General features: G+C 39.7%; 2 protein-coding genes across 4 annotated transcripts in view; both read left to right on the top strand.

Moving 5' to 3' along the window:
• The window catches only part of dlg4a (discs, large homolog 4a (Drosophila)), a 32,804-nt gene extending 25,715 nt beyond the window's left edge, over positions 1-7,089 (top strand). The window contains exons 10-22 of one of the 3 annotated variants that reach the window (XM_077592157.1): positions 695-830; positions 910-1,066; positions 1,152-1,271; positions 1,315-1,451; positions 2,835-3,011; positions 3,238-3,280; positions 3,368-3,398; positions 3,528-3,575; positions 3,670-3,771; positions 3,900-4,072; positions 4,969-5,081; positions 5,183-5,274; positions 5,787-7,089. In XM_077592157.1, the coding sequence (XP_077448283.1) occupies positions 695-830; positions 910-1,066; positions 1,152-1,271; positions 1,315-1,451; positions 2,835-3,011; positions 3,238-3,280; positions 3,368-3,398; positions 3,528-3,575; positions 3,670-3,771; positions 3,900-4,072; positions 4,969-5,081; positions 5,183-5,274; positions 5,787-5,893 (1,436 nt within the window). In that variant the 3' untranslated portion in view covers positions 5,894-7,089. Of the gene's footprint in view, positions 1-694; positions 831-909; positions 1,067-1,151; positions 1,272-1,314; positions 1,452-2,834; positions 3,012-3,237; positions 3,281-3,367; positions 3,399-3,527; positions 3,576-3,669; positions 3,772-3,899; positions 4,073-4,968; positions 5,082-5,182; positions 5,275-5,786 lie in introns of those variants that run through there. The other 2 variants (XM_077592158.1, XM_077592159.1) reach the window with 2 other exon arrangements.
• Positions 7,090-15,959: 8,870 nt separating this feature from the next.
• The window catches only part of ephb4a (eph receptor B4a), a 42,989-nt gene continuing 41,461 nt past the window's right edge, over positions 15,960-17,487 (top strand). Inside the window, exons 1-2 of the mRNA XM_077592229.1 lie at positions 15,960-16,058; positions 16,188-16,760. Of these exons, the coding sequence (XP_077448355.1) occupies positions 16,682-16,760 (79 nt within the window). The 5' untranslated portion in view covers positions 15,960-16,058; positions 16,188-16,681. The remainder of the gene's footprint in view (positions 16,059-16,187; positions 16,761-17,487) is intronic.

The raw sequence follows: 17,487 nt of genomic DNA, 5'->3' as shown, positions 1-17,487 counted from the left end.
ATACACCCACACAAAGAACCAAATTTAGACTGGCCATTTAAAATAGAGGAGCCTGAACATAGCAGCTTTCTGAATTACCGGAGATGAATGTGGGCGCACCGTGTGAATTCAAAGACGAGTTGGAAAGGGTCAAGGCTTTGTGTTAAGGATGCATTAATACATTTTTTTTCCCAGACTGAACAGGACTAAAAGTACTTAGTTCGGAACATGACAGTAGTGTAACAAATTTATTATTTCTTTTGTAAATGTGGAACTAGTAATATGATGGACCCATAATTAATTGAGAAATGGAGAAGAAGGGTAGGTTTAAATAAGCTTATACTTCATCCTACTCCCTTTTTGCCATACTGAGTGAATTCTGTTAATATATTTCTAATGGTCATATCACATATATCATAAGTTGAAATGTAATTGTCAGGCGCTATCGGTAAATTAGCATTTTCACTAGTACGTGGACGGTATACAAAGAAGGGTTTACGTCAGGGGTGGGCAAACTATTCCACAAAGGGCCGCAGTGAGTGCAGGTTTTTATTCCAACCCATAAAGAGGTCACCTTTTCACCAATCTGGTGTCCTACAAGTGCAATCAGTGGATTGCAGTCAGGTGCTTAATGTTTTCTGCAGAAATCTCATTGGTTAAAGTGTCTGTGCAAAACAACCTCTCCTTACCATGTATAAAACATTGTCTCTCCTAGCATATTCCCATATGGATACCGAGCTTAGCCACCCAAACTACCTTGGCTCAGATTACCCACAAGCCCTCACTCCCACCTCGCCAAGTCGCTTTTCGCCCATTCTTCATGGCCTCATGGGAGATGATGACATTCCCAGGTAAGAAAAGAAATGACACTGAAGTGGCGTGAGCAGGATTTCTCAATTGCTGTTCATTTGCGTCCATGTCTTTTTGAAGAGAACCTCGCAGGGTTCTCATTCACCGAGGTTCCACGGGTCTGGGATTCAATATTGTTGGAGGAGAGGACGGAGAGGGGATTTTCATCTCTTTCATCCTGGCAGGAGGGCCAGCCGACCTCAGCGGAGAGCTGCACAAGGGCGATCAGATCCTGAGTGTAAGAGCGCCGTTCAGTTCTTGGGCAAATACCTAACACCGTAGTGACATTTCGACGGTTATGATACCCCGGATGTGTGGGTCAGGTGAACGGGGTGGACCTTCGGATGGCCACGCACGAGCAGGCGGCCGCAGCTTTGAAAAACGCCGGCCAGACGGTGACCATCATTGCTCAGTATAGACCAGACGGTAAAGCTCAAAGCCTAGTACGTATACACGAGAACATTTCATTCACGAATCTGAAATAAGATTTTTGATTTGCCCCTGTCAGAGTACAGTCGTTTTGAAGCTAAGATCCACGACTTGAGGGAGCAGCTGATGAACAGCAGCATGGGCTCTGGGACCACCACGTTAAGAAGCAACCCAAAGAGGGGCTTCTACATCAGGTGGGCCACAAATGGAAAAAAAATGGAATAGAAATGGATTGCAACATTACAAGGCAAATCTTAGATCTCAGATTGTTGTTGTTTTTATGTATTTTTTTAGAATGTGCACTTCTAATGAATTCTGGTGGATTATGTCATTTCATCTTTGATTTACTATAGTGTGTGGGCAGTATAATCATATGCTGATTCAAATCATTTGATTGCCTCGAGGAAGAACCATTTAATCAGTGGACTGCAAGTCATTATGGCGAGCATTCAAAGCCCCAGGATGGGATTGTAATTAACAGCTCAAATGTGCTGAAATAAATGGTGTTCAGGGTATGCTTGTCTTGAACAAAACAGGGTTTTGGTGTCTTTAGTTCAAATTTTTCATTTCAAGTTATGATGAACAACGACCCGTGATTTGATTGTGTACAATAATACTTGGTTTTATCACAGCGCAGAGAACAATACCATCAAAAGTCATCACAACAATGCAAATTTACTCAAGTGTTTAAATGTCCAGAGAGTTTTATTAAATTTGAACAAAAGAAATCATATTGTTCTTTTGGCAAGGTTGTGTTTATAGTTAGTATTGACCTTTGTATTTGATTAGGTTTTTTTTTAATCTACTGCATTGGTATCGTATTTTTAATATTAATTTTAGCTATTTTAAGAACAACAATGTCGATGTAGAGCACAAAAATGCATAGCTATCCCCTATCACCTATCCCCTTTGTCACATGTGTCAAAGTGGTGGCCCGGGGGCCAAATCTGGCCCGCCGCATCATTTTGTGTGGCCAGGGAAAGTAAATCATGTTTTAGGATCAAATTAAAATGAAGAGTATAGATGTATATTAAATTTCCTGATTTTCTCCCTTTTAAATCAATAATTGTAATTTTTTTAATCAATTTTTTCTGTGTTTTTAGTTCAAAAATCATTTTGTAAAATCTAAAAATATATATATAAAAAAGCTAAAATAAACATTGTTTTAGATCTATAAAAACTGAATATTCAGGTCTTTTAATCCAGTTCTTTTAATCCATTTATAAAAAAAATATCTACATATTATATCTAAAATGGTCCAACCCATGTGAAATCAAGTTAACGTTAAAGCGGCCCACGAACCAACCCGAGTCTGACACCCTTGCCCTATGTGGTGGGATTTAAAAAAATGCACAAATGGGGATTTAATCAAATCCGTAACACTTTAAAAATTCCTATCATAACACAGTGATATGACACTTGTCTAACTCTAACTCAATCGAACCACGTCACCTTTGAATGATACTTAATGACATTTGTCCCAAGCATCCATTCATGCTCATGACAAGTGTCATGTTATGACAGTGTTATGATAAGAATTCACATAAAGTTTAACCATCCATTCTTGTATTTTCCAGGGCTCTGTTCGATTATGACAAGACGGCAGACTGTGGTTTCCTTAGTCAGGCACTAGGCTTTAGTTTTGGGGACGTGCTCCACGTGTTGGACTGTGGGGATGAGGAATGGTGGCAGGCGCGGAAGGTCAGCCCCCAAAATGAGGCGGAGGAGGTTGGCTTCATTCCCAGCAAGCATAGGTCAGACACACACTTGACCGCCCGGTAATCTGACAAAATACAAACACTTTTTGGGGGCCTCTTGACATTCAACCAGTGATTAAGTTTTGTTTAAGAAATGAAAAGGAGCATTTGCCTCGACTTTATAGCCAAAATGATTTTTTTTTTTTAATAACTCACTACTACTGTACTTTCTCATTTTCTGCTTTTTGTTGTTGTTGTGTTTTTTATATGCTTTCCTCTGCAGGGTGGAAAGAAAAGAATGGTCACGTGCCAACACCAAAGAGAGGGTGGGTTGGAAAAAATAAGATCATCAATGAAAATGACTCAACTGAATTGGCTCTTAATGTGTAAATCTTTTTATTCTTTTAATGAAGGATCACGGTCGGGACACCTTGGGAACGCTAGGTAATAATCGAGCTTCCTTTTTTCTGCATTTAAAAATGACGATATTGTAATTCATACACGCCGACAAACATGAATATCATATGATGGCAAGAAGGAATCTGGCTAATTGCTTCCCTGATCCGTCACCAGGGAGAGATAAAACATCGCACAGTTATGAGACCGTCACCCAAGTGGAAGGTAAGGCCATAAACAATTATGTCAAGTCATTTTCTACAGGCCATTAAAGTGGATTATCATCGTCATTTCCCGTGCTCGCTTCTCTCTTCAATAGTTCACTATGCCAGACCCATTATCATTCTGGGTCCCGTGAAGGACAGGATAAACGACGACCTATTGTCTGAGTTCCCTGACAAGTTCGGCTCGTGCGTCCCACGTAAGTAATTGAGCTGTCAGACACTGACACAGAGCTTCGCCGCCATTTTCATGTATCTTTGTGAGATTTGGAAAACGGTCCCAGAGTTTACATGCCACGTTGAGTTTTTTTTTTTGCTGTGTTAACAGACACCACACGGCCCAAACGTGAGTATGAGGTGGATGGACGGGACTACCACTTTGTGTCTTCGAGGGAACAGATGGAGAAAGACATCCAGAGCCATCGCTTTATCGAAGCGGGCCAGTACAACAGTCACCTGTACGGCACCAGTGTCCAGAGTGTCCGCGAGGTGGCTGAACAGGTGCGCAGCAAGCTAAAATAAAGAGCATATTAACAAATTCAAAGATTGATGCAGTCAAGGAAACTGTCATGTTTAATGATTTATGAGCTATATGAGTAGTATATCATGTGCGGTCGATTGGTCGCCGGTCTTTTGGTCGCGGTCTTTTGGTCGCCCGGACCGCGACAACGGGCGACCAAAAGACCGGCGACCAAAAGACCGGCGACCAAAAGACCGGTACACGGTCGATTGGTCCCCGGTCTTTTGGTCGCCGATCTTCTGGTCGCCAGTCTCTTGATCGCCCGGAAGGTTATTGATAATTACCCTTTAAATGTTGCTCAAATTCCCTAAATACAAACTGCGAATTACTATTTAGTCATACTTAATGCCCTAGTAATTATTAGGCTAAAGAAAAGCTCCAAATTTCCCAGACTTTTATTGTTTTTTGTTGGAGAACTTGTTAAGACCCTAACTGACGGACCTTCTTAATGGGACAACGCATGTACATACAAACTCTTATACACTCACACGTCGGCTCAGTGAAACTGCTCATGGACATTTTTGGCTTTTATTGATCCGTAGACCGTGTTGTTTTACCTTGTTTTGTCGCCGGTCTTTTGGTCATCTGTCTTTTGGTCGCCGGTCTTTTGGTCGCCCGTTGTCGCGGTCCGGGCAACCAAAAGACCGCGACCAAAAGACCAGCGACCAAAAGACGGCGCCCAAAAGACCGCACACGCGAGGTTTTATACCCATAAAATAGTTTTTGAGGGTTGGATTGATTCGTTGAAGGCGCTACGAGAAAATGCACGGACCGCCACTGGTATATACAGCAGTTGATGTTTCTCTATCTTTGACACTTCATTTTTAGCTAAAAAAATGGCATGGGTTACTCTACGTACACTTTTTTGTGCATGCAGCAAGGGAAACACTGTATTCTGGACGTGTCAGCCAATGCCGTCCGACGACTACAAGCTGCTCAGCTCCACCCGATTGCCATCTTTGTGCGGCCCAAGTCATTGGAGAATGTTCTGTATGTAGCTTGAAATCTTTTGAGAAATGATTTTTGATTAGCTGCGGGTTTTGGGGGGAAGTCAAGTGTACTCTGACGGATCATTTTGTTGACGCAAACAGAGAGATTAACACTCGTCTGACGGAAGAACAGGCCAGAAAAGGAATGGACCGAGCCCTCAAACTAGAACAGGATTTCATCGAGTGTTTCTCAGGTGAGAATGATCATATGATGTCAATGCAAAGTGATATTTCAGTGTGTGACTTTTATGCTAAGCAGTGAATTTGGGATACAGCATCACCAGATGGTAAACCTGAGCTCAAGCATCTGGATTTTCACCCCACTGCACTTTTAGTCATAAAATTGCTCTATTTAATCCTGGAGAGAGTTCCAATGCAGATTTGAGTCGATATTTCCAATTCAATGCGCAGGCTTATTTGATCACTCCAGATGGCCATAATATATGCTCTTTTTTTTTTAGAATTCCACCAACAATCGTAAAAAACATGCACCTTTTCCAACAAAGAACGTTGCATTTACATTTTGGCTGCTTGACTTTTGAGGGGCCTCAGCATGTTTTACCTTTTAAGAGACATTTCCAGGGCAAAAATCAGCAGTTGGAGGAATATGAATGAGGCCACGTACCTTGAAGAAACCGAGAGCATCTGCATTTGGTTTGCAAGTCTTGAATCTATTTCTGTTTTGCTTTCGTTTCTACTCCCACAGCTGTCGTGGAAGGGGACAGCTTTGAAGAGGTCTATCACAAAGTAAAGACAGTTATCGAGGAGCAATCAGGGCCTTACATTTGGATTCCTACCCGAGAAAGGCTGTGATGCCTTCCTCCTTGCGCATCATCTACCGACTCACACAACCCTTCGCTGCCGAGCAAGCCTCGCCTCCTGGGCCATCCTCCAGAAAAGCCAGTGCTTCAAAGAAGAAGACGAACGACAAAACCACAGGAAGTGTCAGTGGGATGATACTAGAAAAAAACTCACAAACGGCGATGTATAATTATAGACTGAAACGGACTGTAATTAGTATTCCACTTTCACGAGGCGGGGCTTAGTTCTGAAGCCATGTTCACACTTGCCATTAACTTATTCAGGGCCATTGACGATGATAGACATCAAAGAGAGAGGATGGAAAAGACATGGGTATGTGTGAAATTTAAACGCATCAGCTGCCATTGACAGACGCCCACGGCTGGGAGGGGCTAGCCGGCCGTCTCAGTCAAAATGAATTGGACATCGGTCCCCGTCAATGGCGGTCAATGAGTTTAAAAGCCTTTTCATTCAATCTGTGAGCGCAGATGACTTAAAGAAAGTCAGTTAATGGCGTGAATTCTCTCGCGTGAGTTCAGGAGCTATGTCAGTTTTTGCTTCCATAATATCTAGCCAATTGAGCCAATCCCAGAATACCCTTTGGATTTGAAATCCAGATGCATTTTGATGTCAAGTGTGAACTGATTCATATCTCATATGTCCTGAAACAGTCTGGAAATGAATCAGGTTTGAGAGATTAACAAGGTGACATGGAATGGACCCCCAGCTAGTTGGAAACCTACACCTGCAATGAAGGTGCTCTTTTTTTGTAACACATCTGCTGGCTATCTTTTAACCCATCCACTCTGCCTTGTTTCAGGACAGAAAAGTAGGGCGCGGTCAACTAAAAACAGTGCCCAGATCCTGCCCTGATCTTAAAGACCAGTAGTCCTCTATGGGCTAATCATTTTTTCTTGACTTTGAGGAAAACACAAACTCAGTGACCAAGACTGATCACAAACATTATGAGGCCCTATATAGTGAAAATGATTATCATGACGGAGGGAAAAAATGAATATGCATTGTGCATGCATCCTCAGAGACCATGGAAAGATAAGACACAAACCAATGAAAGCTGTATGGAAAAATCCTTTTAAAAAAAAGTTAAATAGAGTGTGAGAGAGAGAGATTTTGAAGCATGTCTTGCGATGATTCAGATCGGCACGGTCACCTGTGCACAGGCCAGAAACTATTGACATACATTTTAGCCTCTTATGCACACACTCCCACGCACGACCTCACCCTCGTGCACCCAAAACTTATTATTATTGTAATCTCAGCTGTAACCTGTCACACAGCTCTATAAGGGTGGCGAGGGTCTTTTCTGACCTTTGTCCGGTCACAAACCTGGATGAATGTTATCACTCTGGGCACAAACAGCAGAGCTTGAACACAACCATCACTCTTCCGATCCAGTCCCTCAGCCACAGACATTTACACTGTCTCCTAGAGCGGCTGTACTAAAAGCCATGGTGTCATTGTGTTGGCGTGTGCGCATGTGTGTGCGTATGTCGAAAGTGTAGATCTACTTTTACTCTTTGCTTCCAGTTCAACTCTGCTTTCTCCTTCTTGCGACCATACACATTAAAGCTAAGTCACAAATAAATGATATATATATATATATATATATATATATATATATATATATATATATATATACATACATATATATATATATATATATATAGATATACATATATATATATAGATATACATATATATATGTATATTTATATATATACACATATGTATGTGTATATATATATACATATGTATATATACACACATATACATATGTATATATATGTGTGTATATATATATACATATATAGATATAATTACAAATATATACACATATATCTTTTTTATGACAATTTCTTACAGGACTATAGTCTGTATTTAAAAAAAATCTTCAAACATCTTTATTTAAATTTGCAATTTCTTTTTTGATATTTATTCACACCCAATAAAAAGTTACACAAAAATAAAGCAGACCTGTCAGGGAATAAGTTTGAAACCGATTAGCACACGCGAGAGGGGAATGCATCCGTTAAAGTGACATGCCCAATCTATTTTATGCCACTGGAATATCCGCAATTGGTTTCAATTTCTAATTTAAAAATGAGTAGTGTGCAGTTTTATTCCAAGGAAAGTGGAAGATGTGCACATGATCCTGTGCAATATTGCAATGTTGTTATGCAATGAAGGTTATATGTGTGTCCAGATTTTAAATTATTTATTGCACTGAAAGCATTTTATGCCACAGTTAAAAGACTAAATCGATCAATGATTTCTAGTTTTTATGAGCATGTGTTTGTGTTTGGTTCTTTTTCATTTAACTGAATTCTCACAGTGCAGGTAAAATATTGATTGATCGGTCATATTTGTGGATGATTTCTTTTTCTCACTGACTTCCTCCAGCACATGAAGGAACAGCTGGAACACATTGAAGCCGAGTATACATTTGTTTTGTTCATTTATTTGGAAGTGTCAGCATAGTTTTTATATTGATTTGCGCATTGAGAGAGTTCTTGCAGTCTTGCTGTAAATATGATGCCGTACTGGCTTTAGATTTAACTGTGGACACAGCAGGATTGATGCAGGGTACTGAATCCTTCAGAACTACAGCTCAGTTTACCAGATCCAAAATAGAAACATCTGTGTTCACACGGATACACACAAAACAAATATATTATACTTAGCATCGGATCACATCCATCAATAGAATGTTTTCATTTTGTTTATTTGAGGGTACCGTGTATTTCTAAATTACTCTCAGCCATGCATACCATAGAGTGATATTCCTTATTAAAAGAAAGTATATTAATTTTTACAGAAAAGACTGATTATAACAAAGGTGACTGATGCAGAAAACTATATTTAACAATGACAATATCAAGCAAATTAAAATGTTCCAATTCCGTGAAGCGCTTGTTGTAAATTAGCTATGAAATAATAAAATTAATTTAAAATGCTTTTGACAAAGGACTCAGAAGCCTTGTTTTTTATGTTTTCTAGAAAAGTCTTGTGTAATCACTGTTGGTGGTTGTAGGTGCAACTACAGGGAGCACAACTTCTCTATGAGTCACCCTGAGCTTTTGGCTCCAACTTCCTCATCTCAGCCACCATTTTCCTGGAAAAAAAGCACAGCCGAGGAACTCTCTGAATACTTGAAACGGTATCATAGATCTGTTTTCAATTTCACTGCTTTCACATAAAGTTCTCATTCAAAAGAAAATCAATAGAGAAAGAAAACATGAAAATTGCCATGCAATGTCAAGAATTCTGATCCTATAATGCACAGGTGTCAAAGTGGCGGCCCGGGGGCCAAATCTGGCCCGCCGCATCATTTTGTGCGGCCCGAGAGTGCCGACTTTCTGTTTTAGGATCAAATTAAAATGAATCGTATAGATGTATATTATATTTCATGATTTTCCCCCTTTTAAATCAATAATTGTAATTTTTTAAATCCATTTTTTCTGTGTTTTTAGTTCAAAAATCATTTTGTAAAATCTAAAAATATATTTTAAAAAAGCTAAAATAAACATTGTTTTAGATATATAAAAACTGAATATTCAGGGCTTTTCATCCAGTTCTTTTAATCCATTTATAAAAAAAATTAAAATATTATATCTAAAATGGTCCGGCCCAGATAAAATCGAGGAGACGTTAATGCGGCCCGCGAACCAAGTCTGACACCGTTGCTATAATGACGTATTACAATCGAAAAGAAACGTTTTAGTAGTATACAGACACATTTTGGATAAACAAAAATGTCACACACACACTATATACATTGGTGACTTAGGATACCAGATTTTCTCATTTTGCTTTGACAATTTGCTTGTAACTCAAAACACTCATGTTGTAAATTTTGCCTGTTGAAGTTGATAAAATTGCTATTTATAGTTAAACAGTCCCACACCGCAATGCCCAGGTTTTTTTCCAACTTGGCCACCGGGGGTCAGTGTAATTACATGAGACAAAATAGGCCTCGACTGCATTAAGGGACTCAGAAACTGCATTAATTAATAATACTACTAGTCCTTTTTTTCAGTGGACAAATAAGTTATTTTGTCCGTCTGCAACAGTTGCTCCCCAGTTTGTATTCAAATATGCAGCATAGTTGCAATCCGTTAACCTTGCTATGAAATATGTCATGATGTGTTGGCTTTAATCTAGTTGAATTAAAAGGAACATTTTTTGGTTGTTTTCAATCCACGAGGTATAATTTATTTTTTGTGTGACAGTTTCTCCATTTTGGGAGGAAGCCTTTCCCTGTGTAAGAAACATAAATTAGTTGATAACAGACAATAAGGCAGAAAGAGGGTTGAGTGAGTGTCCACTGTCCATTAAAGGTTAAGAACAAGTAGGACCGATATACTCCTATCAATCATAAGCAGGTGTCTTTAGGAAACAGACTGCCTTGGAATGTATGAGGTATGATGCGCACTTCTGTTATTTGAGAGGCAGATGGCTGACTAGATATTACAAAAAAAATGAAGCCACGTGTTGTTATATATTTTTAAAAGTAACAACACAAAGTTTGAAAGGGCACGTTGTCTTCTCAATTCAAAATGTAATACCAATCAGGGGAAATGTGAAAATGTGATAAAATCTTTAGTTTTTTTAGGGGTAAACAAATTCATGGTACACAGAAAGCCAACTACTAGGAATAAATTACCAGCAGCCATGATACAGATAATCTATATTAGTACTAATACTCATCATGTTACAGTTTATTTCAAAGAATCTTTTAAAATATATCACAAGTGCTTAATTCAAATATAACATTTCTGATCTAGTGCGGATTTCCTCTTCCCAATCAACAAAACATGCCCTAAATACGGTGATTAGATGACACTGTAATGTCATAAAACCTTTTTTTTTTGCTCAAAAACTGTGGTTTTCAAAAGATTTACTTTACATTGGTCACAATTTCCATGTGGATGAAAGGCTAAAAATATGTTTTTAGTAGAATATCGTTATAGATAGTTGTGTTCTCCTTTTAATTTGGAAATATTGAGTATGTTCCAAGTCAGAAATGCTCGTTTAATTTAACGCATGCTTCCTGAAATAGCTGCCAGCAAGCCAAATATATCTGAGGGAAGAAGCCAAAGGAATGCCTCCAGATTGTATCATTAAATTAAATCAAGATGGTGATTAGGATACAATTTCAGTTTCTCTATAAATGAGCATCTAAAGACGCAAAGAGAAATTACCGCAATGATTTGGTTAACCAAGCAGGATTAATGTGAAATCCTTTTCATGTCATCCTATTACATGACCAAAAGAAATTATTCACTTATTTTATTTAGGTTTTTTTTTTTCAAAAGAGTCTCATTTCGCTGCTGTAGGTCTGTAGTGCTTGATTTAAAAGGGAGGAACTTGGAAGAAACAGCAGTTGATTTGTGAGTGGCCTGGTATGTAACGACAACCCGAGCTGAAAAATTAGAAAGAAGGGTTTCCGAAGCAGCTTAAAAGTGAATAACTTGTATCTGAAACCAGTGAAGCAGTCCAGCGTTACACCAACGATCAAAGGCTGTGTCTCATCACCAAACCAGAAGACACAAGAGTTGTCATTTGGAGTTTTTACAGTCTCCTTCCTTAGTGCTTACCAAGCCAAAATTGTGCTTTAATTAATCACATTTCGCATGACAGTTTCCTTTGAATTCCATATTATCGTGAGTTTATGACACTCCGCAGATTTTAAAACCAGGATGATTGCATGGTTGGCTTAAAGATTCCAAAAAATCATCTGCTAGTCATCAACCTCCGGAACATGGCATCATTTTTTACCTCCATCGCAACTTGACAGTTCCAGAAGGGAGGAGAGGGTCAAACAGCTGCCTTCAATTGTCATATTCTATTATTCATTTCAGCCTGCTGAGCTGCTTTTACGCTTTTATTATTTGTGTCGCCTCCCCTGACCATTTTGGGGGGGGGGGCTATTTGGTCCCAGCTGGCTGCTTCACACTGCACGTCCATGTGTTAAGTGTATTGGTTGAATCTGGTTTATGTCATGTTCAGCTCACAATCTGTGTATCAAGTGGAGCTAACATAGATTCACACTCAGTTGAATGCCTGACATGGTGGTATTATTTGTCCTGCTTGAAAAATGGATTGACCTAAGTTACATTCGGGGACACTTTAGTGCGAAACTGAAAATGACCAGTGACGAACGGGCGTCACATTTTTTCATTGTATTGCTTTTTTGTTCTTCTTGTAGTCAGGCAACCAAAGTGATAAGGTTTCTCGGCAATTGAATAGAATGACTAAAATCCACAACAGAAGTAACGAACATTGGGTGATTTTCACACTCACACACAAATAGTATCTGAAGTCGCATCAGAGAGGAAATGGTAACTATGGGAAGGAAATTTAGAACAAGACCAGACAAAAGTGTGAACTTTAACACTTGCTTTTTTTTATGTTCCTTTATGTTGAAAGCAATTCTTTGACTGGTATTGTGTTCATCACACCTTATGCTGGATTTAACATAGGCATTGCTAAACTACGATGGATGTAACTGTACCTAAACGTCGAATGATTTAGCCAATACCACACGTCAAATACTTTCTTAAAGTTCCCTTAAAGTCCCACTATCACCTCAATGGGTACTTTACTTAATTCGACAGATTGGACTTCACTGAGCCATAATCCATAGTCATTTTCTTTGTAAAATGAACCAATCAATCAATCAAATCAATCAAAAGCCTTTATTGTCATCATACACAGGGGCGTATAACGAAATTGGTGGTGCTACTCCACAAAGTGCGTTTTCCCAGTAAAAAACATAAATAGTAATATAAAAGTATAAAAAGTCACATCCCGGCTAGGTAAATTCTGAAATATTGCACAGTCTAAGATTGTCCAACTTTACAACGTCTTTTTGAGTCTGTATCCGTTTTAGCTACCGCAACCAAGATGGCGCCGTTCAAGTGGCAGCCGGCGGCGGTAGCTCCGTCCACTCTTGCGCGTTTTGTGTTTTTGCTGCTTTTCTGTCTTAATGATTTGATTTGGTGATTCTCAATGATCCCATTTACTTTGATTTGCTTTGTACTTTGTGCTTTTGCTTTGTTGTTCTGTCTAATCACCCTTTTGCTACTGCCACAATGAAATTTCCCGAATACGGGATAAATAAAGTTATCCAATCCGATCCAATATTGCACATTGTTATTGCAAAGAAGGACAAAAAGATTTTAGGAACTAGCTACAACATGAATACTACCGATATAAGCCTCTATTTTGTTCCGTCAGACCAAAAGGTGAGCTGAATATTCCAACTTTTGCAGGATAAAGACAACGAGTCTCGAGTCTCGACTAATGTTTTCCATTGACTTCCGTCGGTTTCAACTATGCAGAGGCAAAGTGTTACCTACATCTTTTACGGCACAATTTTAATGATTTTGAATGTGTGAGTCTTGATAATTTATTTTTGAACACTCTTCCACACCATTCTATCACTTAATAAGTACATCTAAATCTGACCCAGCACTCTGTCAATCAATCTATCTATCTAGTTGTCAATGAAAGAGGCAATCCTATTTGATGTCCTCTTCTTTAGGACAGGATTGGCCCTGTTTTAAGTCAGGAATTGTGTTAAGAATACAGCTTTGAGTGTGGTGTTAGCTGGCCCCTCTGGCCTCATATTTAAGTGGCTTGAATTAACCAGCCACCGCCCCTAAATGCAGCAATCTAATCCTATTCATTTTCCACTGAGACAAAAGACATCTGTCCAGCAAGCTACCTGTCTTCTCTCTAAAGCAAAAGCCTCTCTGCATGCCTTTTTTTTTTAAACACAAACCCCCGCATTGATTAGCTTCAATGAAGTGGAAGAAAATTTCAAGTTTTATAATCTGATTTAGGTAATCTATTCCTGATCTGCCTTCTTATCCAGAGAAGATACTGACAGATCATTGCATCACTTTTCAGAGTTCTTTTGAGCAGAACTTGAAGAGAGAAAAAATACATATGAGGTTGAATGAGAATTCTTGCCAAGACATTGAAGGAATTAAGTCACTGATCTTGTTTTTTTTCTTTTCTTTGCAGTGTCCCCACTGGGCCAGCTTGGCCCACGTTTGACATCTTTACCCGACTGTGGCTTGAACTCTTTCACAAAATGAGCCCGAGGTAGCGTCAGTACCATTGAAATGTATTGAGTTTCTCAGTTATTCAACTTCAGCCAAAAACATACGCATGTCGAACCCCGTAAACAAGAAAGACTGGTCCCGTCTTGCGAAGATCAAACCCAGCCCGGCCTTGTTAGCCATCTGAATTTCAAATGCCTTATGTTTTGTTATTTAGCCTTGCAATTTGCATTTGATATTATTAATGCGGCTGTCAATCAGAGTCTTTTTCAAAAAGTTATTCAATCCACAACCCCTTGATAAAAGGGACGCATTAATTAGATAAGAAAACAGCCGACGATGCTGCATCACTGATGTAATGAATGTGTAATGTTGTGGCTCTCATTAAGAAATGCTGCGTTCTGATGGCTTGTTAGAAAAACATTGCACATTCCAGGGAGATGTCATTAGACGTTCAAGTATCAAAGCATCCACTGAGTTAGTACAAATGCATGAGAGCTCATTTGGAATTCTGGCAGGGTTTAATTATGCAACTTTAATATTATCTCAACAGACTATTTCCGCAGACACTAGCTAGTGAATATTGCAGAAGCTGCGATGCCAAGATCGGAATGACACTAAACCCAGTATCTGCGTTTCACAGGCTCCGGCCGTTTAAATCCCAGGTTAAAGGTTATCTGGCTTCAGGGATTGTCCTTGAAAGCTCATATTCTTCAGGCCTTAACATGTATTGTGGCCTAGAAAATCAGAACCCCCATCCCCCCCACTAACAACAGAGCCAAGAGGGCCAAATTCGGGACAGAATCGGGCCAACTAAATTGGGAGAGACTGATAGCATCCTCATCTACCACCAGGTTTCATCAACACACACTCAACTGCTGGTGAGGTTGTGATGTGAAAATGAGAACGGAAATAGAACTAGTTTTCATTTCAAAATAAATCAAGTTTTTTTTAAATTGTTTTTTATTTTTTTTAAAGGGAAAATGTGAGAGAGCAAACGACATAGTGAAATAGCCACACTTTTGAATTGAAAAGTGGCAGGGGGCAATTTCAGAAGTATCGTCATACTGTCATATAATAAATAGTCACATCCAGTTAAAGTATCAAAGTGTGATAATACAAAGAGAAAAGGCTTGTTTCAAAGCTTTTGTGTGCATGGCACTGACATTACACCACATAGCTTGGTCTGTTTCTCCTCTAGGGGTAATTCTAAAGTGTTTTAATGGTAAATGGGTAGACACCACTTTGGGATATGTTTACCATTGATTTCCACCCACAACATCCGGGTGAGACAGGGGTGGGAAAACTATTCCACAAAGGGCCGCAGTGGGTGCGTTTTTTTATTCCAACCCATAAAAAGGACACCTTTTCGCCAATCTGGTGTCCTACAAGTGCAATCGGTGGATTGCAGACAGGTGTTTCTTGTTTTCTGCAGAAATCTCATTGGACAAAGCGTCTGTGCTGGATCGGTTGGAACTAAAACCTGCACCCAGCGCGGCCTTCGAGGACCGGTTTGCCCACACAGAGGAATGGGGGGGTGAAACTAGAAGTAAATATACATGCACAGATTAAGCATACTAATCAGAAATACTGATTTTGTAACATTATTTCAAATCACCAGAGACATTAGATGTTGATATCTGCACACAAAATATCATTCATCCATGTGCACACACTAGTGGAAGCATTGCTGCAAAAAAAAACGTTATAAAAAGGAGAGAAAAAAATGTTCTCAGTAATAAATACTGCATTTTAGTTAACAAATGTAGGTCAGTGCTTCTACTATGATTTAGACCAGCAGATAAAGTCTTGCTGATTTAGTAGCGTTCGCTTACATGCTTTGAAGCATTCCACATGTTCTTAGTATTTTCCTTACAGGTACTAGTTGATTTATTTGAAATGTGTCCAATATAATAACGTGGGTGGTAAGTGCTTTTATTTTGATGGTACTCTTCGGAAGTAAAATGATGAAATCGCAAGCTTTACAGCTCTGGGATGCTGGAGAAAGGAGTGGGCGGGGCTCGCTGGGGCTGCCTGCAGCTGGACTTGCGACCAAGATGAGGAGAAGTCTCCAAGGGTTGGACACTGTGCGTATTTCACTGCTCTCCTGTCAACTTTCATCATCCGTCCCGTCTTCTTTTGAGGCGTTTTACACGAGAGTGATCTTTTGCACATTTTTGCTGTTGCCAATTTTCGTGGATTCTCTTTTTTTCCAGTGGCAAGCCAGAACAAGCAAGTGTAGTGAAATTGCGGGTGAACGACCGAGCACGCTGTCTTCCATCCTGGTGCTCTGTTGGAGCAAATTGAACCTAAAAGGACTCTTCAAATTGTGAGGTTTCCTTCTTGGAAATCTGGACTTTGACAACTGAAGATGCTTTAGGGAAAGTATATTTTGACCCATTTATCAAGTTGTCAACATGACAGAAAACTTATGACTTTGCTTTCAGAACTTTTAAAAAAATTTGATCCAATGTGACGGCCCTCCATGTGTGTAGATATATATATTTTAAATATCATCTCGCTTTTGGTGTTTTGTCATTTTTAAAAAGCGAATTTCTGCCACGGTGTTTTGACTTTGTGAAAGAAGTCCACCTTAAATGCAGACTGGTCTGTGTTCCCCGAACGCACAGTTGATTCGCCAGGTCTTCCTCATCGTTCTTCCAACATTAAATAGGTGGCACAAATCCATTGTGCACCGTTCACAATTATTATGGAGCTGACATATAGGATCCTTGGCCTACTGGTGTGCATCCTCATGGAATGGGCTCCTCTGGCTTCTTCTGAAGAAGGTGAGTCCCAACAAAGCTACATTGTTTTATTGGAGGCTGTCAACCAGTTTGAAACAGTACATAAGTGATGTCTATACAGCAATGTTTCCCAACCTTTTTTGAGCTGCGGCACACTTTTTGCATTGAAAAAATCCCAAGGGACACCACCGTCTGAAAATCTCTCATCTCATCTCATTTTCTGAACCGCTTTATCCTCATTAGGGTCGCGGGGGGTGCTGGAGCCTATCCCAGCTGACTCCGGGCCAGAGGTGGGGGACACCCTGAATCTATGGCCAGGAGACGGACAACCATTCGCGCTCACACTCATACCTAGGGGCAATTTAGAATGTCCAATCAGCCTACCATGCATGTTTTTGGAATGTGGGAGGAAACCGGAGTACCCGGAGGAAACCCACGCAGGCCCGGGGAGAACATGCAAACTCCACACAGGTGGACCGACCTGGACTTGAACCCAGGACCCCAGAGCTGTGAGGCCAACACGCTAACCACTCGCTCAACCGGGCCGCTCGCTGATACGGTAATTTATTTCAAAATAGAGAAAAGATAAACAGTTAAAACACTTAACAAAATTTATTTTGACGTCTATGAATGAAATTCAAGAAAAAAAAACGTATTTTGCATAAAACGTGGAAAAACGCACTTACTTGTGCCTGTCTTTGCTCGCTCAGGGCGCCGCCATCTTACCTAGGGATGACAAACGAGAACGCTTTGGACATAGTTCCTGGTC

The sequence above is a fragment of the Stigmatopora argus genome, chromosome 22, assembly GCF_051989625.1.
Source record: "Stigmatopora argus isolate UIUO_Sarg chromosome 22, RoL_Sarg_1.0, whole genome shotgun sequence".
Taxonomy (NCBI): Eukaryota; Metazoa; Chordata; class Actinopteri; order Syngnathiformes; family Syngnathidae; genus Stigmatopora; species Stigmatopora argus.
The sequence above is the reverse complement of the archived record's forward strand: the minus strand, read 5'-3'. Positions and strand labels throughout refer to the sequence as shown.